The sequence below is a fragment of the Theileria orientalis genome, chromosome 3 (genome assembly GCF_000740895.1).
Source record: "Theileria orientalis strain Shintoku DNA, chromosome 3, complete genome".
Taxonomy (NCBI): Eukaryota; Apicomplexa; class Aconoidasida; order Piroplasmida; family Theileriidae; genus Theileria; species Theileria orientalis.
Window position 1 is genome coordinate 259,672 of NC_025262.1, and position 22,779 is coordinate 282,450.

The window sequence follows — 22,779 nt, forward strand, 5'->3', positions numbered from 1 at the left end:
TTCAAAATTTCAGCGCTTATCTCTTTCTCCAGAGTATTTGCAGTTGCCTTCTCTTCCAGTTGGCTCTCACCGAAGGTCTGGACTTGGATGCCTTCGGGCCCTTCACGCGCAGTCCGCGTGCCTTTCTTCCTGCTGAGGTCAGTCCTCTCATTTCTCTGTGTTTGTGTACTGGTTTGCAGAGGTAGTTCAACCTCGGGTTGTTTCTCACTGCGTTGTGTGCTGGGTCCACCAGTATGACTTCGTAGAACTTGTAGACTTCATCCTGGCCCACCCAGTAGCTGTTAAGCACTCTCAGGCCTCCGCAGCGTCTTCCTACTCTTTCTTCTGCCACGCTTCTCAGGTTCCTCTTCGACTTCTGCTTGCGGATACCCTGGTGCTTTGGTTTTCCGTATACTATTCCGTTAGCGACGTTTTTCTTGCGATCGCCACGTCTTACTCTTACTCTGAATATAACAAAACCTTGTTTTGCCTTGTATCCTAGCCTTCTGGCCTTGTCTGGCCTCGTTGGTTTTGTTACTCTGTGTAAGGCTGGCAACTGCCTGTATTCCCATGTCCTGACCCTGAGGAGGGTTCTCATGACATCTGACTGCTTTTTCCTCCATAGCTCTTCCAAATACCTATACATTTGTTAATAACAATTTATATTGCATATCTAATCTATACATGAGTATTTGTTTGATCTAATTATTCTAATTCATATTTACCTGTAAGCACCCATTTTAAGCTATGTGATTCTACCAAAATACTTTGATATTATGTTTGTCTGGGCTTAAAGGATGCAAAGATAATAACTACAACCCTGATTGTAATAAATATTAGTGAATTGATGAATTATTATTGTTGGATAATTTATAATCCATGGGGGAGTAAATATATACTAGAAATAGAATGGGGGTCCTTATCTTAGATGTAGATTGACCCTAACATATTAAAAAAAATGTTTATATATGTACATTAATATTCGATAGTCAATCTGTAATACATTTAGTTGTATATTTTTGTGAATTATATTAATGTGTTTGAATTCAATATTTAGTCACTAAAATCAAACAGAATCTCACCATTTTGTTCACCAATCACACTACAATCACTTATCGTTGTTCAATAATTAATATTACTATCATGGGATTGAATATTGATCAGAATCACACCACGGATTCTTCCGTTAATGTAAATTTGATTCACAATACACTCAATAACTTTCACAATTTGCTTTTGTTATACGACGAGTTTGATCGGTACCTTCACAAGGTTGATATCTACAACTGCTGCCGAATTCTTTTCAAATGCTACTCAAAGCTAACGGAAATTGTTGGTTCTAGGTTTAACGAGAACGAGTTCAGAATTCGTTACACATCAATGGCTATGAACACCTTTACCACATTCACAACGTCCTTTAACAACGCAAGCTATCTAAATGTTACAATTGATCAGTATTTTTGTACAAATAATCCAACTAACTGTTACTTGGATTCTCTTATATCTGGATCGCAAAACATCAGGGAGATTTACGAAAACGTGCTCAAGGATGTCACCGGAACCGACAAATGTGAACTGGCAAGCAAAATAATCTGGGAATTCTGCAAAAAATACGATATTTGCCTCAGGGTTCTGTTCTGCCTGTCCTACTACTCGTTCAACATGCTGGGTAACTATAGAGGATATAGTTTTACGCTAAGGTCCCATAATAACATTTGCACAGAAATTAAACTCTCCGATTTGGTGGAAAGCTATAACACTTTGGGGCTTTTTAACTATTTTATGGATCTATATGAGAATTTTTGCGAATCGTACCTGGAATATACCGTGCCGCCGAGCATCATGCAAGAAGCAGTCAAAATGAGCAACGAGTTCAACATAAACCTACACCTGAAGATGCACTGCGCGGACCCGGGATTCTACGAATTTATGAAAAATCAGCTGCTGCTGAGTCTGCAGGCGACAAATGCCAAGCTGAAGGTCCTGGACGAGTACGTGAAGCAGGTTTTTTTCATCTACAAAAACTTTGATGGAACAAAAGCAATACAGCCGAACGACTTCAAATTCGATGATGTGTACATAAAGGAGATGTACGTGAGGATGGTGGGATGCTTCTTCGACGACTTCTGCGTAAAGGTGTCCCTGATGCTGCCGCTGGTCGACGCGCTGTACATAATCGAAAGGTTCGTAGGCATGGTGCACACGACGCTTGACTTCAAAGGGCTGAACTATTTTCAAATTTACCTGGAAATTACACTGAGGTACTGGGAAAACCAGGTCCTGAACTACGTTAGGACACTATCGCTGAACCAGTACCCGGTGTTGGCGCCAGTAAACATCGGAGGACAAATTTGCACGCCTGTAGTGGATCCGAACGTGTTTCTGAAGCAGGCAAACTTTGACACAATTATACAGTGCTTCACCGCTTACATCACTCACTTCTTGAAGACGATCGGCGTCCAGACCTCGAACGAAAAATTGGAGCCGATTCAGCGCCTGGGATTCCTGAAGAACACGAACAACTGCTACATCTCGATTAACATGTACTCCTTGGTGAATCTCATGCTGAAATTGCTGATCCTTCCCGTGGAGCTGAACCACGAGCTGACGACGTTCTTCGAGTCGCACACGAATATTCTGGACAAGTTCTCGGACATCATCAAGGTCACCAAGAACAGGATCCTGAGGATGTACATCCACAAAAACTCGAAGCTGATTCAGAACACGGTGATACTCTACCTGTTCAACAGCAACACGAGCGTCAATGACTTCCTGCTGACAATCAACAAGCTCAGCATGGAGGACCATGGCTTCCACCAAATCATAACGGTCTTTTTGATTTACATCTCGAACGCGCACTGCATGAACAGCATGGCCACCATGGTGCCGCACCTGATCCAGTGCTCGCAGCTGGTGTACTCAGGCCTGTCGGACTCGGAGGCGGAGAGCCGCATCCTCATCGGCCTGATCAAGAACAACTACAAGCTGGGCCTAGTCAAAATATCGCTTTTAAAGTTGCAGGACCACCTGATAGCGCACCTTTCGGCCTTCAACCAGCAGTTCGTCCAGAGGGTCGTCTCAAACACACTCAACATGCTGCGCCACACCTCTTCAGAGTCCAACGGCAACGACCTGACAACCTACCTGTTGGCCTTCTCACAGCTTTTGTTCACTCATCTTCCACACGAGGTATTTTCAGGACTAGTTACGTACTAAAACACCAGGACCAGCTAAGTAATCAACAACGTAGGTAGATAAGCACTCAGTTTTCACGCCAATTTTATACAAATGAGGTTCAATAATGATTTTCAGACATATATAAACATATTGACTATCTGCATCGATTTAACATACAACTGTGTAATATTTGAGGTTTTGGATTTTTTCGAGAGAATCAACTACAAGTTTAATCAGCAACTCTTTAATAAAATCAAGGTTTATGTTGAGTCGCTATCGTATTCAATCAACCAGAACGTTACCAATGGTACGTTTTACGTAGTTCAACTTAGATAGGAGATGCCTCTGTAAATGTAAATTAATGCGTTCACAGGCCTAGAACTGGATCTCTCTTACGCGGAGAAGTTTGCCAACTTCTTGAAGGTTTTCAACGACTACAACGGCGTTAGCGACCACCTGTACGGATACAATGAGTCCAGCAGGTTAAATAAGCTAATCCGTCACATAAAAACTTTCTAAGCTTAACTTTTCTTGGCCATAGACGTAATCTGTTCACCATTCCGCCCATATGTAATACTTGTGTGTTTAACGATTCATTTATACGTAACGGCTTTTAGGTAACTAAATGTGCTATTGAGAGCTAGCCATTTTTAAATTATATACGTTCATTCATATTCACCTTTACATTTGTATATATTGGCTAAAAGGAGTGTAAGGGTTAAACGTGTAATGTAGTACCTAGTGTGCTAAAGTGAGTAAATATCTGAGTATGTGGCACAAAGGACTTTTAATAAAATTAATCCAACATTGCTGATAGAGCAGATCCTATGAGGAAGCCGACAGCGTGCGATACGTGGTCAATTTTGTGTGTGAAAGACCCTATGATGTAAGGGACGGCGAACGACACGAACAGGTTGTTCATCGCGGTGTAGTTGTTTATGTACCCGGACTTAATGTAGTAGGTCAGTAGTGCGCCGTGGAGTCCAAATATGCCGCTGGACGCGCCACAAGTCTTGTAGTCGGTCCTCGACCTGGTCATGCAAATCTCCTTCACCTTCATGTCCACGTCGTTAGGGGACCCCGGCGAGACGCCAGTGACGACCTGGACGAGCTTCGAAAGCAGGAAGTCGAAGGCCATCGAGGCCGTCGTGAAGAGGTAGTCGAACATGAAGACCGGGAACCCGACCCTCCTGCTCTTCTGCAGAATGTCGTCCACGATTGTGTTCGTGGCGGTCACGATGGGTTTCGTGGCGCTCGAGAAGTTCCTCCCGATGGACCTGAGGATCAGCAGCAGGTTGGCCGGAATCCCGTTCTTGTAGACGTAGTTGTACATGTAGCTTATGTAGTTTCCCAGCAGCCCGGCTGTGAAGTAGATGAGAACCAGGTTCGCGGGCCCGTACAGCTTCAGCACGTTGTTTCCCACTGAGAGGAGGCCTCCGAGGTTGGACAGGAGGTGTCGCAGGTCCGAGTGCACGAACAGCGACGTGAGTATGCGATAGTGCTCGTTTTTATAGAAGAGGTTCAGCCCCTCGACTGAGAAGTTTCGCTTAAGCTGCCCCTTGAGAAATATGTCCACTATGAACACCAGGAGGTTTAGTTTAGTGAGCAGGTAGACTGGGTTGTCCCCCAGCGTGAACAGGTCGTAGAAGCTGAAGTTACTCCCCTTGAGGTACCAGAACTTTACTTCGTCCAGCAGGTCCTCGTAGCACCTGCGGAGCGTTGGCAGCGTCTTACACCGCAGCTTTCCGATGACCTTCAGCGTGACCTTCCTGTACCTGCTCAGGCTCTTCTTTAACTTATGGAGCAGCTCAACCCTATCTGGTATGAAATTTGTCAATTTCTCGTAGTGTAAATAATTTGGAATCAGTTTAAATTCCTCTGGATTTGATATTAAAGCGCCCAACTTCAAGGGGTGGTACACATCACTCTTGTGTATTCTAACTGAGTTGTTCCGTTTTATGTTATACGTTTTTGGCGCGTAACTATCTGCCCTAAAACATTTTACCCTATTTATGGCCAGAATGAGTAACATTACGTTATATATTCGAATAGAAGGTAACATAATGCCAAACTATTATTTTTCATTTACATGTGTTACCATAAAGTGTGTATATACATTGATTTAGAATATGCGATTTGAAATGCGTTTAAAAGTTATATTATGTTTGCTACTAAAATTGTCAATTGAGTGGACTACATTATAGAAAAATCAATGACATTGGAATTAGTGAAACCAAGATAACCAAGTTTCACAAAGAAACAAATTCACATCACTTGGCATCAGAATAATTAATTGATTTGTTTCCCTAAAATCGCATTAATTAGAACAAATATTTCATACTTTTTCTGATGTGACGTTGTTGATTGGGTACAAAACCTATACCCAATGTAGCGTTGGCAAAAGTCTAACGAAACGAATTTGTATTATTTAAAGCGATGTTATATATACAATGTAATTTTTTTCACACATATTTCTTATGTCTATGTTTGATTTTCTAATATTTTAAGACAGTACTGTATCATATTCATATCGAATGCATTTTCATGACTAAATCAACAACTATCACGTGTTGAAAACGCATACACCTAAATCATAAATTATTACAATTCGTTAGACTTTAAATTTGACTGATACTTTGATGCTTTAAGGGATGCTTTCATGATATCTACGTCGTCTGCACACTTACAAATATTTGATTAATATATACCTGAAACGACAATATTAGACTATTTAATTTTTTGTGTATTGAGTTCCAGCATTTAATATTTGGAAGTCCCTTATAATATGTTCCTTTATTAAACAGCAATTGTAATATACTTTTATTTCAAAATACGAATACTAATCCAAATATATAATGATTTGTGATTCTTGATATGAGCAGTGAACCTCAGCGTAAGTTAAATTTTTGATACTTAAATTAGGACTATAATTACCTACGTATACCCTTGTGTGCACAGATATTAATTGATGTTGCAGAATCTAAGGATACGTCTCAGGAGGAGGAGAGATTTTGGCTTGACTTCGACAGGCAGTACTTTGCTCCTCCGCACCCTTCCCTCTTAATGTGTCTGAAAAATCACATTTGGCACTCCAAACACATATCCTCAAAAATAGGAAGCTATCTTTCATCGAAAAAGAATGTCAAGAAGGGCGCCAAAAGGAGGCACAACTTGAATCTCAGGACAGTTAAGTTCCCTCTTAGGCTGCTGGGAGTTGACAAGACTAACGCTAATGATGGGATCTTTAAGTACTTTAGCGCTGCTTCATATAGCAACGATCAGATACAAGTCCTGCTCGAGAACGACAACGTGTATAAGCCTTTAGTCAGCGCCAAGCATGATACAAACCAGAGACTTCCGACCATTTATTCGTCCCCCTTGCCGGACGCGATTCACTTGACACTATACATACCACCAACTAATCCGAAAGCTAAGTCTGAAACTAATAATACCAATTCCGAGCCAGTTGTTAAAAACCATAACGATGACGAGTCTTTTAACTTCGTCGACGCATTTGGCAGTGTGCAATTGTTGGAAAACGACCAAGTGCCGCAGATAATATGTGGTCCAAATCCGACATGGTTTACGAAGGGAAGAGGACGGTTCAAGAGGGGGCTCGAATTGGGGCCGAGATATAAAAAATGTGACAAGTTGGTGAAGAACCCTCACGGCCTACTATCGGACCCAGTGTGGCAGCATTTTAATACCAATTATATTAGCAACCCAAACACTAATTTTTTCACACTTCCCGCCGCGACTGCATCCTCCAGAAAGTCGGACGACGACTCTGAATTCGGAGACGGAACGGACCTTTTGAACTACCACAGCATGTGTGAACTGGGCAGTTGCAGGGTTGACTACAGTCCGCTCCTGTTCACGTTTGTGGCAAGTAAGAAGTCGCTTCTGTGCAAGCGGTGCTTGGGTTTCCCGAGGATATCGTGTAACCTGTGTAAGAGCATAAGCGGGAACAGCACGGCAATGTTCTCCTCGCAGTATATATCGGACGAGAGGTACCACATGGTCTACAATCTGGTAGATTTATTTAAACTGCGGTCAACCACAAATGACACTATTCCGAGCTACTATTTAAACCCATACCGGAGCTCAAGGGATCATCAGACATACGCGATAACAAAAGGGGAAGAGCCGGAAGGTAAGGAAGATGAAGACGAGATGCAATTGGTACACAACTATGTGCAAACACTGGAGAGCCTGAACAGCGTGTTCAGCAGCCTGCTGGACAGAATAGTAAACGAGTATAAGCCTGACACGTCAAGGTGGCACGATATTGAAAGTAAAATGCTGCAGCACTACATAGAACTGTACAACAACAAGACGCTCGACAACAGGTACACCTACAGTGTGCAGAGGCAGAGCGTGGATGTGCTGCAATTGAGGCTAAAGGTCCTGAAGAGCTCGGAGCTGCCAGGCACGTGGACTGACAGAGCACTGTGCAGCATCTGCGGCACAGACGACGACTGGGACGACGACCCAATCCTGTTCTGTGACTGCTGTTACATACCAATGCACTTTTGTTGCCTGGGTTATAAGCCAGGGACGCTGTCAGACGTGAAGCAGAAGCTGATGATGAATAAGTTCCAGAGGATGAATTATTTTAACTATTTGATCAACAACCCGGATAAGCCAGCAAAGAAATTTAAGCTTGAAAGGATGGAAAGCCTCACGGACATGGACGACGACGAGTGGTACTGCCCAGTGTGTAACTACCTGATGGAACAGCTGAGTTTTTTGGACGAAAATCTGGTGATGGCAATAATCAGGACGGTGGGAGGCCCGAAGAACTTGGAGCAGCTTAAGCTGTTGATTCAGCACAACTCAGGAAACGCCAATGAAAATGAAGCCAAGGAACAACAGGACGCCGATTCTAAGCCCAAGAGGCAGAAGCTGGACCCAAACTTCAAGTACAACTTGCCATATGTATTGGGGTTCGACTACGACAATCCACTGGAGCGAGTTTACATATCGGTGCATCCAACCAAGGCTATAACGAACACCACTAGAGTGTGTTACGTCAAGGATGCAAACAACAAGGCCTATGGCAACTCATACGTTTCAAACAACAACTCAGCCACAGTCCCAGAAAATAATCCCAATCACAGCACAGACACGGGAATAAATTTGGAGCGCATAAGCGTTGTGAATTTGTACGACTACAGAAATGAGTCAATATCGTATAACACAAACTGCGTGATGGACCCAAGAAATTTTTGTAAACTATTGCTGTCTAAGAAGGGGCTATACTTCGAGCACAGTTTCTGGACGCTGCTCAACACGTGTAACCTTGCTTCAATTCAGGAGTACTTGAACTACTACTCGATGGAGGACCTGTACCTGGCTAGGCTGGTACAGCAGGACAAACTGATACAGTCAGTGAAGCATTACACGAAAAAGAGGACGACCAGCATGAATAGTAAGCTGTCGAGCAGAACGTTATCAGTGAACAGCGACAAGGAGTACCCCCAGGTCAAGAAGGAGCAGGAAAACCACGCGAAGGAGGCGGAACCGAAGAAGGAGGAGTCAAGGTACGACTACAACTCGACGATGAACTGTAAGAACCCACTCAAAAAGCTGTACGTCTCAATCAACCTAAGGTACCTCTCAAATCTACCGTCCGCAACCGTGTTTTCTAAAGCCGCGCCCAACTTGAACGCAAACGTTATGGGAAAGGAATTCAGAAAGGAGGACGATGACGTGGATGTGGTCATAAAGTTGCCAGTATGCGTGTTCTGCGGATTTGACGCGTACTTCCCGGGAGGGGGTCCGATGAAAAGAACGAGCAACAACGGAACTTGGGGTCACATAAAGTGCGCGCTGGCAAACGATTGTACAATAGAGCCTGAAGAGATCAACTACTCGACCTTCGTGCCGAAGATCAAGGCCTTAAAGTGTATATTCTGCAACAACTACAGCACATCCTCAATACAGTGCAGCTACGGAAACTGCTGCAAGGCGTTTCACGTCCCCTGCTCGTCAGCATCGCCCAGTTGCCTATTCACGTGGGACACTAACGGAAAGCCGGACGTCCTATGCCCGGTGCACTCAAAAGGCCTGGCACCAACGTCGCTGCTGAGGAAGTTGCAACTCCGCCTGATGAACGCAAAGGACGGCAAGGACAGGGATTTTAGAGACCCGGGCTCAGAAAGGGAGCAAAGGAAGGGCAAATTCGGCAAATATTTCGTAAAAGCCAAGGTCAAAGAAAAGGACAAGGAAAAAAACCAAGAGGATGCGGATAAGTCAAAGGAGAAGGAAACAGCAAAGAACGTGGTAAAGGGCACCAGAGACGTGTTGGACACCGTGTCAATAAACGAGAACCTGTATTTAAATCATTTCCTGAGACCGAACTATAGCAATTTGACAAAGCTGCTGGAATTAATGTTGAATGAGAAGATAGGAACTATATTTCAGTCAAACTTATCGTCAAATTGTTATAACAAGGACGCTTTGATGAGGACGACCAGCACCGTTAGCGTGAACAGCACAGGCCTGACGAGTTTAAGCAGCGTGAGCAGCAACGTGACAAGTAACAGTAAGTCGACAAACCAGGACGACCTGTCGAGCAACGACGACATGTATAAGGTATCGGACAGAGAGGACGATGATTACGTGCCAAGTATTACCCCGAAATCGACGAACACCGTCAGGGATGGGAGTCTCACGCCATCAAACGTGACTCCAAACGAGTACAAGAACAAGGACGACGTGGCAATGGAGTTGGATGAAACAGGGGACGAGGTTCTACTCTTAAAGAACGAGTCTATTCTGAAGGACGCCAGTAACATACTCCTCGGCAAGGAGCAGCTGTTGAACAAGCACAAGGGGGCAGTGGAGGGGAGATGCCCACTGAACAACATCGACGCAAACAACTGCTTCTGGTGCTGCCTGGGCCTGGACCTGAGTTACCACAACAGGCACGTGTTTGACGATAAGACGCCATCCTCGAGATCAGTGCTGAGTATATTGTACAATAACAACCTTCACAACGTAGATGTGATTAAAACTATAATTAATTCTAAATACGACAACACATACGAATCGCAGAAAGAAGAAGACGACGGCTTAGCAAATCAGCCAAGTAAAAAGTCGAAGAAAAAAGAAACTGCCAAGGAGAAGGAGGATTCGTCGGACAGAGAACTGAAGATACCATGGAACATGTTGAGCAGCATCATCATGGACAACGTGGTGGACGAGAAGATTAACATTTATATAAACAATGACCTGATCAATAACACTAAATTGATAAAGAAGAACGACTCAGTGATTCAGAAAATATCCTCGGAGGCACTAGTGAGGCTGTTCAACACGTTCGAGCCAGATTCGACCAGGTACGTAGTCAGGACTCTCTTTTCCCTCCTAAAGCACATCGAATTCATAAATGGGCTGGACGAGTTGTATGGATATAACAGCATCTACTACTACAGCTCCTCGGGCATGGACTCTCCAAGAGTGCTGGACAGTAAAAATGGACTTAATATTCCCAACCTTAATTTGAACGAGAATTTTGCAGGAGCTAACCTTAATTTGGGAAATCTACTCGGAAATACAAAGAACTTGTCATTTAGCAGTCTGCTGGGCACGGCTAACATACTGGGTGATGCCTCTTATGACACGGGTAGCCTCGCCACTGATAGGTCTAAGATGGAAACGGACAATGAAGCGTCGGCATTTAAGTCTGAGACTAATTTAACTGAGACTGCCACGCCGATTGGGAAGATGGAGCACAAGGAAGATGCCACGGATGAAAGTAAGTTCTCGAATCTGGACATCAATATTGACGGAGAGTCGAGTGCAGCCGGAGAGTTCAGTAACAGCAGTTATAGTGAGCTGGAAAGCTCATCAAGCCCGTTCCAGAGCTATCCATCATCGCAGAACGTAGACAGCGAGTATGTGGAAAGTGATAAGAACACCCCCTCAAGTAAGCAAGCCAAGGACTTGGATAAGGGCAGGTCACCGGGAGGAAAGGAAAAGGGCATCAGGAGCAGTAGACTCAAGGAAAAAGCGGTAAATAAAGAGAAGGATAAGAACACTGTTAGGGACAAATCAGGGAAAGAAAAGAATGAAAACAGTAGTTCAAAAGAAAAAAATGAAGTGAAAGACGCAAAAGAGAAGAGTAAGGATAGGAGTAATGGTGTAGAAAGCGATCGATCCTCAAGTAGCAAAGATACCGACAAGTCAGTCAACAGTAAGTCCAGCGACAAACCGAATCTAAAAGAAGTCAAGACGAACAAAGCAAAGGAAAACGAGATGAATGGATTAAGAGAAGCCGATAGATCGAGTAACAGTAGCCGCAGCAGCAGCAGTGCCAGTAAAGGTAGCAAGGCAAGCTGGAAAGTGAAGGAAAACCACGACACCAACGATAAGGTTAAAGCAAGTACCGAGGAGCCTAAGAGTGAAGCTTCGCCCGCTGATGCTAAAGACGGCAAATCTAAAGCCGACGAAGATAAGGCTGAGAATGAGAAAAAATCCGCAAGGCAAGAAGTATATAAGCTGCTGAAGGAAGTTAACAACGTCGAGATCATAAAACTGGACAAGGCCCTCCTCCCAAGTTCCATTTTGCGCAAGTACGTGGAGAACAAGAAAATAACGATCTGCAAAGTGTGTCTGGAGTTCAAGTACATCGAAAACGACATAGACGTCAACAAGAGGAAGAGGAACATATACAACGAGTCCTACAGAAAGTGCAAGTGCTGCAACGTCGAGGTGTGCAACTCGTGTCTGACTGTGGCCAGGCACGACTTCGAGAACTTGACGATTAACACGTCGCTGATCGTCGGCGACTACATAGGGGAGGAGATCGACGACTTTTACTTCCTGTGCATAAGGTGTAAGGACTTGACGATGAGCAACTCGATACCGCTTCTGAATTGCGCGCTCTGCTCACGCTACGACGGGCTGATGCTGAAGGTGAACCCGAAGCATTTGACTTTTATCCCCTGCAAGTAAGTCCTCAACTTTTATTGACTACTAGTTATAGCATTTTAGTCTCATGCTCTCTGTGCATAACTACTTATACAATTTATTGATTTATGCACATAAATGTAACTATTTGTAGGACGAGTTTGTGGAACAACTACTGCTACGTGCACCTGATTTGCCTGGAGTGGCTGTTTTGGAGCAAGAACATCAACAATAACATGAGGAAGGTGAACAGGTCCCAGTTTGAGCAGAACTGCAACTACTGCGGGCTCCTGACAGGTGCTACTGTGACCTGCTCAAACTCGGCCTGCTACTCAAAGTTCCACGCGTCGTGTGCGGCCTTCTTGGGCTGCAAAATAGACGTGGGAAAGAAGAGCGAAAACATCGTCGGCGCCAAGAGAGCGCTGTGCCTGAGGCACACGCTTATCAGCATATGCCGCACCTCTGCCGCCGAGCGCAAGTTCATGGTCGCACCCTGCTACCTCTACGAGGTGCTGGTCAACACCAACTACTTTGCAACTTTCTTCAAGGCGGTGTACCTGTCCCCCAACTGCATAAACAACAAGCCGAAGCTGACCAGCAGATTTAAAATAAAGAAGAGGTCCAAGAGCCTGGACTACAAGAACAGCCTGTCGATGATGAAGATGGCCTCGTACATCAACTACGGACTGATAACGAACAAGAGTCCGCAGGTGTACGAGGTGACTATAACGGAAAGCGTCGCCAGGAATAGACTGATACAGGGCATGAATTACGTATTCTATCAGAAGGCTTCCATCAATGCCGCTAACCTTTTCAACGGCAAAGACCCTGACCCGAGCGACTGCAACATGAGGGAGATCAAGAACATAATCAACCTGGTCAGGAACGGCATCTTGAAGCCCATTCAGGGGAGCAAGAGAGGGCGGAAGCCCAAGTCGCTGGACGGCTCCGACTCGGACAAGAGGCACAAGATGCCCATGGAGGACATACTCAAGTACGGCCACCGCGGCGTCCTGGAAAACGGCGAGTACTACTGCCCCATCTGCTTCTCCATATACTTCGAGAACTCGCCCGGCCTGCCTGGGGACGATCTGCACTGGATCGGCTGCGACAAGTGCGAGCGCTGGTTCCATTTCGTCTGCGCAGGTGTTTGGGTTGACTACAGAGACAAGGACTCTTGGTTTTGCTACCACTGCGACAATTCGTAGCCGCGTTTCCACATTTGAAAGTTGGTATTAGTTATTCGACTCGGATTAGAGACTCAGATTTAACCTGTAATTTGGTAAACTTTATGCCACACAAGTAGGCACATCTTTGTTTTAACACACTGCCAATGAGATGTATGTCCTTTCCACGCAGATGTACAACGTTGGCATACATAGTCACAATGGATCATCTACGTCAAACTCCCAAATACATATTTGATACTTTTATGTTCTATGGTATATATTTCATATTGTTTACTGAACTTTGTGCGATCTACTAATTTGCTTGACGTGTCCAGTATATAACCCTCGATAGTAACCAGACTCTAGACGTTGACAGAATAATATTTTACTGACCTTTGTAGTGGTGGATCTATTTATTTACACATGATGTCTGTTGATATAATTAATCAAACCTATGTACCATAGCTAGTTAACGCACATATCCGTGTTTATTGTCTACTTAGTAAAAGAGCAACAAAATGGAACTGTCTACTTCGTTGGAAATCAATTTCAGTGATAAAACTAGCACCGATCACGTGCTTGTTTCCGAATCGACGCTTTTCGGGTTTTTCAGCTGCCGTACATACTCGTCGCGCTCTCACTTTCCCTTCAGCATCAAAAAAATCAAGGGGCCCGTTCACAGTTACAAGAGGGACAACATAGATCTCCATGATAACCTCAGCGTTAATTTCGTTTTCCCTACCAACGACGAGCGTCCCTTTGTTTTTTTCTTGCAAAAGTCGAACGGGAAGAAAGTCTACTACAAGGTCGTTTCTCTCATGTTCATTAGGTGGACTGAGGTCGACGAGCTGAACGGGATATCCGAGGAAATGCAGAGCAAGCTGTTGCTGGACACTTTGAAGAAGATCTTCAGTCAGTACTTTGAAACCACTTTGAGGGTCAGCGGGTCCATAATTAACAACAAGACCTACACTCACTTTGACACGCAGTACGACATTGTTCCTCAGGTTTTTTACTGCAGCGGCTACGACCGGTACCACTTCTCTCCGCACAAGTCTCACTCCATTTCCACCGTTTACATCAACGACAAGCTCAATAAGATAAACGGCGACTTGAGGTTCGTCCGAGACTTTTTCGTCTACTACGCCTACTACGACACCTCGACTCCTCTGCTCATTGAGACCTTTGACTACAAGTTCGGCGACGACATTCCTCTGTACAACTACTACGCTCGCGAGTCTCTCGGCTCCGACGAGTGGTCCAACGTCGAGTGCGGCAGCAACCTGGTCGACCCCAAGTGCAAGGGCGACATAAAGAGGATTCTCGACGTCATCACTTACCACTACAAGATGAAACGCATTAAGCTGGACATTCACAACCCTCGGGAGCAGATTAACAACCCTGTCATCAAGACTTTCGACGACGTTCCCTTTTTTTACGACTGCAAAACTGAGGTTTTTTACGGCTCTTACTGCTACTATCCCATCGTCTCCAAGTTTTTCCTTCTGGACTGCATAACTTTGAACAAGGTTGCTCAGGTCATCGACGTTCACAGTCTTCAGATCTCCATCGTCTACGTTTTCCACACCAACGAGGAGCCTAACGTTCCCGTTCTCGTCTGCGTCGGTCTTTTCAACCAGATAAACGGCAACACTTCGAACTACTACTGGTATGCTCCCAAATCTGCCAAATCTAACTTTTGGACTAAGATAGATTTTTTTGCCAGTCCTTTGAAAGATCCTGACATGATTCGCGAGAAGATGCGGGAGATTTGCTATGGTGGCTTCAAAATCCGACACTTGTACGGGCCTTTAACAAAGTTCGCTGCTTTCTCTCTCGGCTGCCTGATCGGTCTCTTCGTTGGCATAAAGTTTTCCAGGCGCATCGTTTTAAATGTTGCTCGGGTCTACCATCGTCTCAGGGGCTATCAAAGGGTCGACTAATTTTAATAAATTTTATTATTTACCCACTATGTGAGTAGAATAATATGATACCCGTCTATACACGCGTAGCTACTTCACTTTTAAATTCTTAAACTTGCACGCATACTTAATATACATTTACTTGTACTTCAATTAACATCCGTTATATATATTTATATATATATATATATGAGTGTGTGTTAATTTTAAAATATATTACTTTATGACACGTTTAATTCCAAATTAAACTGATAGTCTGTTGACACGTATGAGTCGCTGATAACGTACAGCGTCAGCGTGTGTTTTCCTTTTTTCTGTGGCGCTTCAAAATCCAACTTAATGTTGTTGTTTTCGTTCAGCGACGTCCTCTTGATCCCGTGCAGCTTGTTTTCGCTTACGTCTCCCACCACTATCCACCACTGTTCCCTCTTCTCCACTGGGAAATACGGCGCATTGATCACATCATTATCCTATACGCGTTTTATTTAATGGTTTCCCCTTGCTACTATATACACACATCTAATATCTGTTTAATCCTTTCTTACCCCTTCTTTTGCTATATTGATCAGCAGCGTCACCGTCTGACCCTGCTTTACGTTTTTTTCGTTGAACTTGTAGTTTATATCCAATATTTGCACCGAGTTACAGAAGTTTGCTATGTCGATCACTTGCTTTTTATCAAATCCTTCCAACAACTTATTCCTGTCATCATCCTCCATCCCTATCACGTCAAAGATATCATTCACTTTCATCCCTAAATTATTTGTTATATCATTTATTAAATTATTCGTTAAAGCATTTGTTAAATCATTGTATCCAATTATTTATATTTTACGCACACCAATCTGTGCTTAACTATTTATATAGCTCGTAATACTATAAATAAGTAATTAGCTCATTCTCATAATAGCGTAACTAGCTGGTCTGAATGCTGTGACTTGTACCTTTCGCTCTCGCCACGAACTCCCTGTCCGCGTGCGGAAGCTGTAGCAGCGGCGAGTCTGTGAATGTCAGCGCCTGCACTATTCTCTGCATCAGCTCCATTGCCAGCAGTGCCGGCTTCAGGTACCCCTGGCTGCTTATCACGTCCACGAGCGCGTACAACAGGTTTGCCATGTTCTTGAGGATGAAGTGCAGGTCCACAAACAGCTCGCTCGACAACATGCTTCTATCCATGTGGCACTAAACGCGGATTAGTATTGCTAGTATCACCAATCTAATGGTTCGGCATCCATTAAATATAAATAGCTCAGGCACACATAACAGCTACCGTACACATAACTACCGTACAAATACATAGCTAGGGTACACGTACATAGCTACTATATACCTAACTACAGTACAAATACATAGGTAACGTAAGCATAACTAGCTGTCGACACCCACTGCCATACTGTATAGGTAATGCACATAGCTAGCCGGGGCCTACCTTGATCAGCAGAAGGATCTTCTGCTGGAGCGACAGGCCGCTCAGATACTGCTTGTAAATTCTCTCGTTCGGCCTCCTCTGCAGCGCCGACAGCTCCTGCGCGTTCGCCAGAATCTGCAGCATCTGGTCCCGGCCGATGCCCTCCCTCACGTTCTTCGCGAACAGCTCCACAGTCGCGCTCCGTATGCTGTAGAAGGACGCGATGTAGCCCAGGTTCACCGGCACGATCTCCTCGATCTCCTCGTCGCGCCCGTCGGCGCTCGCCGCGATCAGGCCCATGTTCTGCAGGTTGTAGACCGCGTTCTCGATCAGCTCCGACAGGTGCTCGGAGAGGTGCTGCGGCGTCGTCGCGAGCAGCGAGTAGTAGTTGGGGTTTTTGGTCAGCCTGCGGTAGTAGAAGGTCCAGGTGAGCCAGTCGATTGCGTCCTGCGGCGTCTTGATGAGCCCCTGCACGATCTCGTTGTTGAGCGCGTCCTCGATGCAGAGCTCCAGGTTGCTCTCGACCACCACTGAGTCGTAGAGCATCCGCTTCACTTCCTCCTTCTTGTTGTTCTCGAGCAGGAAGACGCACTCCAGGTCCTCCTCGTGCCTGCTGCCTGCCGCGGCGTTCGTTAGCGACAGGATGTGCTGCAGGTCGTACTGGCTGTAGTAGTTCTGTGGCAGCGGCCTGTTCGTGTAGCTCGCGTTAACGTCGGCCACCACCACGTACGGGCATTTTATGTTCAGGCTCCAGAGCACCTGACTCGTCACTATCAGCACTCTGTAGGCCGGCTCCTCTGCGAACGCCCTTTCCACCGCCTCGATTTCCTCCTCGTCGAAGCCCTCGTAGGCGTACATCACGCTCCTCAGCTGCTTCATCAGCTTATATTTGCTCTGCAGCCTCTCTAACCTGTGGTTCGACTTGTGATTGGTTTGCTGGGCATCGCCCTGGAGATTCGCGTGGTCGCTCAGGTGTATGTCCAGTATCAGCGCCAGCTGCTTCGCGTACGCCGTGTTCGTCGTCACCACCAGCGCCTTCTCCTTATTTTTCAGCAGCTTGTTTATCGTCGTGATCATCGCGTTCTGCCTCGTCACCGGGTCTATCTGGTCGAACGTGTACAGGTTAACTGTTATTGGCACCTGCCTCACGAAGTTGTTGAAGTTGAAGTGCGTCGTTATGCCCAGCCAGTTGCACACGTCCTGGCTGTTGTAGAGGCTGCTGCTCAGCACAACCAGCCTGCTCCTGGTAGGGGTCTTTGCGCTCCCCTCCGTTCCGTTAGACAGCGTGACGTTCGTGTACAGGGTCGTGTAGTACCTCAGCTGCGTCAACAGCAGCTCTATGTTCATCCCGTAGAGCTCGTCCGTGATGAACTCCACTCCTTCGAAGACCAGCAGGTTAACGTTCTGTATCAGCTTATTTTTGTACCTGTTAAGCAGGTGGTTGTAGTTTTTTGCCGTCGTCGCCACGATTGTGCTTCCCAGCACCAGCTGCAGGTCCTGCTTAAAGTCGCCCGTGAGCTCCCTCACTGTGCACACTTCTCCGAAGCGCGCCTTCAGCCTCTTGAGCCTCTTTCTCAGCAGGTTTTCAAACGGCACCGCCACCACCACTGTCGCCTTCTCTCTCAGTTGCACCAGCGTTCTCAGTATCGCCAGCTCTGCGCACGTGAACCTTCCTGATCCGTAGGGCGCCGCGAGCAGCACGTTCTCATCGCTCCCGTAGAGGCTGCTGAAGACCTGTGTCTGTATGTTGTTGAAGTGCTTGTGGCCCATGGCCCGTATGTAGCACTTCAGCAGGCTCTCCTTCTCCGCCGCCTCCTCCGCGCCTCCCGCGCCAGCTCCCGTCGCACTCGCCTTCAGCAGCGTCGTCGCCGGGATCGGCTGCAGGTCCAGCAGCGTCGTCACCTTGTCCTGCTTGCTCGGCAGTATCAGCTTGTTGAAGACGATTGGCACGTTCGTCTCGCTTCCCATCCACTTGTCGTTGATGACTCTGATGAAGTAGCAGTACACTCGCGGCTCCGTTATTGGCAGCGTCAGGTATATGTTCGTGTCGTCCGCGCTTTCCTGCTCCTCCGCAGTCCCCGCCTTGGGGTCGCTCTCTCCTCCGTCCAGATCTGAGCTCGTCACCGTCGCGTTCGTCGTCGGCGGGTACAGCAGTATCGATTGCGTGTAGAGTATCTTGTCCTCCGACGGGTCCTCGACGATCAGCAGGAACTTTTGGTAGTTGCCGTGGTGCTTCGCGTCCCAGTTGAAGTCTCTCTTCACCACCAGGTGCACGCTGATTCTTGCGCTCGTCAGCGGCTGCACGTACGCCTGCAGGTTAACTTTCGGCACGAGGTGCACGAACTTGTGCAGCGACTTTCCCAGCTTCTGGTTTCTGCACAGCTCTCCCAGCTCCACGCTGTTCAGGTCGTAGTAGCGTGTCCATGCGATATCTTTTTTTTCCAGCCTCGTCAGCACTTCGTTCGGGATCGTCTTGAAGTGCCTCAGCGGCAGCATCAGCTGCCACATTTGGCTTTCGACCATTTTGCAGAAGTTGAACAGCTTGATGCTCAGGCTGCTCCAGCCTCTCTTGATGCTGATGACGAAGAGCGCCGTCAGTATTCTCGGCGCGTTCTGCGTTATGTAGCCCATCTCGCTCACCAGCGCGTATCCCTCCAGGTCCATTCTGCTTATGTACGCCTGCAGCAGGATGCTGATCTTGTTGTTGCCTCCCACTCCTGCCACTCTGTTCGTCACGCTCGTTGCCGTCAGGTTCGCGTTTGGGCACGGTATCGGTATCTGCTGCTGCAGCTGCTGCAGCTCTATGATCTCCTCCTCTCTCGTCGGAATGTACTTGAACTCGATTGAGCAGCTGAAGATGTTCAGCAGGTCTGAGTCCGTCAGGTTCGGCCTCAGACTTTCGCTGTAGATCTTGATCGACTCCGGCCTCAGGTAATAGTTACTGGCTATCACTCCCAGACCTGTGCTCGTCACCATTCCGCTTTTCCTTTCGTACTTAACCAGTCCGTTTTTTTCCAGGAACACGAAGCTGCTGTTGATCAGGACCAGCAGGTAGTTGTCCAGCTCCTCCTCTTCTATTTTGTACGCCCCTTCTTCCTCCTCGCCCTCCTCGTTCGTCGCGGAACTCGCGTTAAACCCGTACAGGTGCGGGTTTTTCTGTATTCGCACGTACAGGTACGTCGACTTGATCCACTTCAGTGCCTGCTGCAGGTTCGTCACGTTTCTCAGCACCACTTCTGCGTTTAGCACCTCCGGCAGCTTCGCCACCAGCTGCGACTCTATTGGCAGCTGCTGGTTGTTCAGCGAGAGGTAGTACTGCAGCTTTTCGTGCGAGGTTATGATGACTCCTCTTCCGAACGTGTCGTACTGCGGGCGCCCTGCTCTTCCCATCATCTGCTGCACGCTAAGTGGGCACAACTCGTCCCAGCTCCCCTGCTCCGGCACGTATATCTGCGTGCCCTTGATGATAACCACTCCTGCTGGCAGGTTGACTCCCCAGCTCAGCGTCGCCGTGCTCACCAGCAGCTGCAGGTGCTTATCCGCGAAGAGGTCTTCCACCAGCTTCCTGTCGCTCCTCGCCAGGCCTGCGTGGTGTATTCCTATTCCGAAGGGCAGCAGTTCCTTCAGGTTTGCGTTTTTGATGTGCTCCGCCTCGCTCGTCAAAATTTCTCTAGATGCCACGTCCTTTATGAACAGCTCCAGCTTGTCCTCGCTCACTATTTTTTCCAGTATCATCTTACTCGTTCTGTACGTCTCCTTTCTCGAGTGCACGAATACCAGCACCTGCTTCTCCGCCACTCCCTTCAGCACGTGCTCGTACGTCAGCTCATTTGTTATGTTGTACTGCTTCAGCGCCTTCTTCTCCTTTATTCCTATGTAGTGCTGCTCCAGCGGGACCGGTCTGTAGTGGTTTCCGAAGTAGTAGAGTCCCTTTTCTGCTTTCAGGAACTTTGCGATATCCTCGTAGTTCGGCAGCGTTGCGCTCAGACCTACCATTCTCGTCTTCAGTCCCGTCACCTTGTCGTTCGTCAGCGTTCTCGCCACCAGCGCCTCTATCACGCTTCCTCTCTTGTCGTGCAGCAGGTGCACTTCGTCGATGATTACCAGCTCCACTCTTTCCAGCATCCCTTCCTTTCTCGTCACCACGTCCCACTTTTCCGGCGTCGTCACTATGATCTGCGTGTTTTGTATCTGCGTCCTCGACATGCTCATTTCTCCCGTCAGCTCGTGCACGCTGATTCCGTACTCCTTGAAGCGCAGGCTGAACGACTGCGTCTGCTCCAGCACCAGCGACTTCATTGGCGAGATGTATATCACTGTGAACTCCTTGTCGAAGTTGCAGTCCTCCAGCTCCAACTCATCCAAGCCGTCCGAACTCCCTTCCGAGCCTCTCTGGCCTCTAGCCTCTCTTCTTTTCGGCGTCAGGTGCTTTCTGATTACGTTAAGTATCGTCAGTATTGCCACGTTTGTTTTTCCTGAGCCTGTCGGTGCGCAGATGAGCATGTTTTCCGAGCTGTTGAGCGCCGTTTCGTACACTGTCGACTGCACTGGGTTCAGGCTTTCTATGTTTCTGAACGCCATTTGTGCCCACTTTGGCATCTTTTCCACCTTTTTTCTGTTACTCTTCGGCATGTGCTGCACTGGGTGTATGATCACCTCGTCGTAACTCTTGTGCTCCACTCTCTCCGTCCCTTCTGGCAGCACCACCTTCATGTTCGTCATGTGCTGTGCTCCTTCCTTGATTGCTATGTTTTCCAGGTCCACCACCTGCAGACTCACTGTCGACTCCACTGGCATCACAGGCTCCTCTCTAGTCACCACCATTTCTTCTGCCTTCTCCAACTCATCTTCCTTCTCCTTCGCTTCCCCTTCCTTACTCCTGTGGCCTGTTTTAAGCGTCAGCAGCTCCTTTTCCAGGTTATGTGCCAGCTGCTGCTGCTTCGTCTTCTTCAAGTTTATCAGCGACAGCTCCTGCATCACCAGCTGTCCTTGTGTCGTTTTTGCCATTTCGTCGAATATCTTATTCTTCTCCTCCTGCGACTGTGCTTGCCCCAGCCTCGTGCAGTATATGATTTTATATCTATTTCTCATCAACAGCTTTACGAAGTCGAAGTTTTCGTACTTCAGCAGCAGCACCAGCTTATTTTCGCACTCCTGCACGTCCTCTATGTTCAGGATGCTCAGCACTTCCTTTTCTGTTGCCTGTGCTACGTTGTAGTCGTTGTATATCAGATTCAACTCTCTCTGCAGCCAGTATGCGTCTATCTTATTTATGTTCAACTCGTCTTCCTTTTCCAGACTTGCTGACTCCTCGCTTCCTCCCACGTACCTTATGCCCAGCTGTGGGTCTAACTCACTTTCTTCCTGCTCTTCTGCGTTGTCCACCACTTCCGTGGTCTCCATGTTATCGTCTTCGTCGAATATCACTGCCACTCCTGTGTCGTCCAACGCGTCTCCTCCCCCTTCCTGATCCGACGGCTTCGTGAAGTCTGTCAGCTCCTTCGACAGGTGGAACAGGTTGTAGTACAACTCGTCTGCCACTGGCCCCAACACTTCTTCCACCATTGCTCTTCTATCCTCAGGCAGGTTTTCTGCTTTCAGCGCCAGCAGCGTCTCGTCGCAGGCGCTCAGCAACACTGACTGTGGCTGGTCTCCCAGTACCTTTTGCATCATCGTCAGCAGCTCTTGGTACTTACTCCTCGTGTAACTACTTCTAGGCACATAGTTCAATCCCACATTTATGTTTACGTTTAACACATTTTCCTCTTTGTTTAAATCCTATCGTATTTTTATTTATTTATTCTCAAATTTGTAGCTATCTACGTCGTTCCACTTACCAAATATGTTTTCCTCCTCCTTACTGGTTCGTCTGACACCGTCTGAGATCTTCTTTTTGTTGAAAACTTCGATTTTACTGACTCATGGGTCACTTTATCTCCCATCTTATGGAGCAAACGGCCTGCTAGTGATTCCGGCTCTCCGGTAGCTTCGTCCATTCTTGGCGCTGGTCCTTCCCTCTGGATAACCAGGTTTGAGTTCTATAAAATTCCATTAGTTTACCAGAAAGGGATGAATAAGTTACACTTAAACTATTGTTTTGTTTAAAATAGTAAAACTAGTCTTATTGTTCAGGAATCTTACCATGCGATACTCAAATCGCTTAAAACGCTCGAATTGCTCCGCCATTGTGATTTAAATAGACTTCACT

At 46.7% G+C, this 22,779-nt stretch overlaps 6 protein-coding genes across 6 annotated transcripts; 3 read left to right on the plus strand and 3 right to left on the minus strand.

Moving 5' to 3' along the window:
• Nucleotides 1-16: 16 nt before the first annotated feature.
• On the minus strand, nucleotides 17-718 carry TOT_030000115 (60S ribosomal protein L15; the record flags this gene model as incomplete). Its single annotated transcript, XM_009692859.1, has 2 exons — nucleotides 17-617; nucleotides 705-718. 2 exons carry the CDS (start codon nucleotides 716-718, stop codon nucleotides 17-19), a joined length of 615 nt encoding a protein of 204 aa, XP_009691154.1.
• A 404-nt stretch (nucleotides 719-1,122) lies between these two features.
• Nucleotides 1,123-3,675, plus strand: TOT_030000116 (conserved hypothetical protein; the record flags this gene model as incomplete). Its single annotated transcript, XM_009692860.1, has 3 exons — nucleotides 1,123-3,168; nucleotides 3,292-3,463; nucleotides 3,530-3,675. The coding sequence occupies 3 exons, from the start codon at nucleotides 1,123-1,125 to the stop codon at nucleotides 3,673-3,675; spliced, it is 2,364 nt and encodes a 787-aa protein (XP_009691155.1).
• Nucleotides 3,676-3,952: 277 nt separating this feature from the next.
• TOT_030000117 (uncharacterized protein) lies at nucleotides 3,953-5,188 on the minus strand (the record flags this gene model as incomplete). Its single annotated transcript, XM_009692861.1, has 1 exon — nucleotides 3,953-5,188. One exon carries the CDS (start codon nucleotides 5,186-5,188, stop codon nucleotides 3,953-3,955), a length of 1,236 nt encoding a protein of 411 aa, XP_009691156.1.
• Nucleotides 5,189-6,030: 842 nt separating this feature from the next.
• On the plus strand, nucleotides 6,031-13,280 carry TOT_030000118 (uncharacterized protein; the record flags this gene model as incomplete). The annotated part of the gene is made up of 5 exons (XM_009692862.1): nucleotides 6,031-6,049; nucleotides 6,134-8,182; nucleotides 8,252-10,738; nucleotides 11,219-12,113; nucleotides 12,227-13,280. 5 exons carry the CDS (start codon nucleotides 6,031-6,033, stop codon nucleotides 13,278-13,280), a joined length of 6,504 nt encoding a protein of 2,167 aa, XP_009691157.1.
• Nucleotides 13,281-13,759: 479 nt separating this feature from the next.
• Nucleotides 13,760-15,184, plus strand: TOT_030000119 (conserved hypothetical protein; the record flags this gene model as incomplete). Its single annotated transcript, XM_009692863.1, has 1 exon — nucleotides 13,760-15,184. The coding sequence occupies one exon, from the start codon at nucleotides 13,760-13,762 to the stop codon at nucleotides 15,182-15,184; it is 1,425 nt and encodes a 474-aa protein (XP_009691158.1).
• Nucleotides 15,185-15,384: 200 nt separating this feature from the next.
• Nucleotides 15,385-22,757, minus strand: TOT_030000120 (U5 small nuclear ribonucleoprotein-specific helicase; the record flags this gene model as incomplete). Its single annotated transcript, XM_009692864.1, has 6 exons — nucleotides 15,385-15,633; nucleotides 15,709-15,917; nucleotides 16,108-16,345; nucleotides 16,593-22,349; nucleotides 22,409-22,609; nucleotides 22,713-22,757. 6 exons carry the CDS (start codon nucleotides 22,755-22,757, stop codon nucleotides 15,385-15,387), a joined length of 6,699 nt encoding a protein of 2,232 aa, XP_009691159.1.
• Nucleotides 22,758-22,779: the final 22 nt, after the last annotated feature.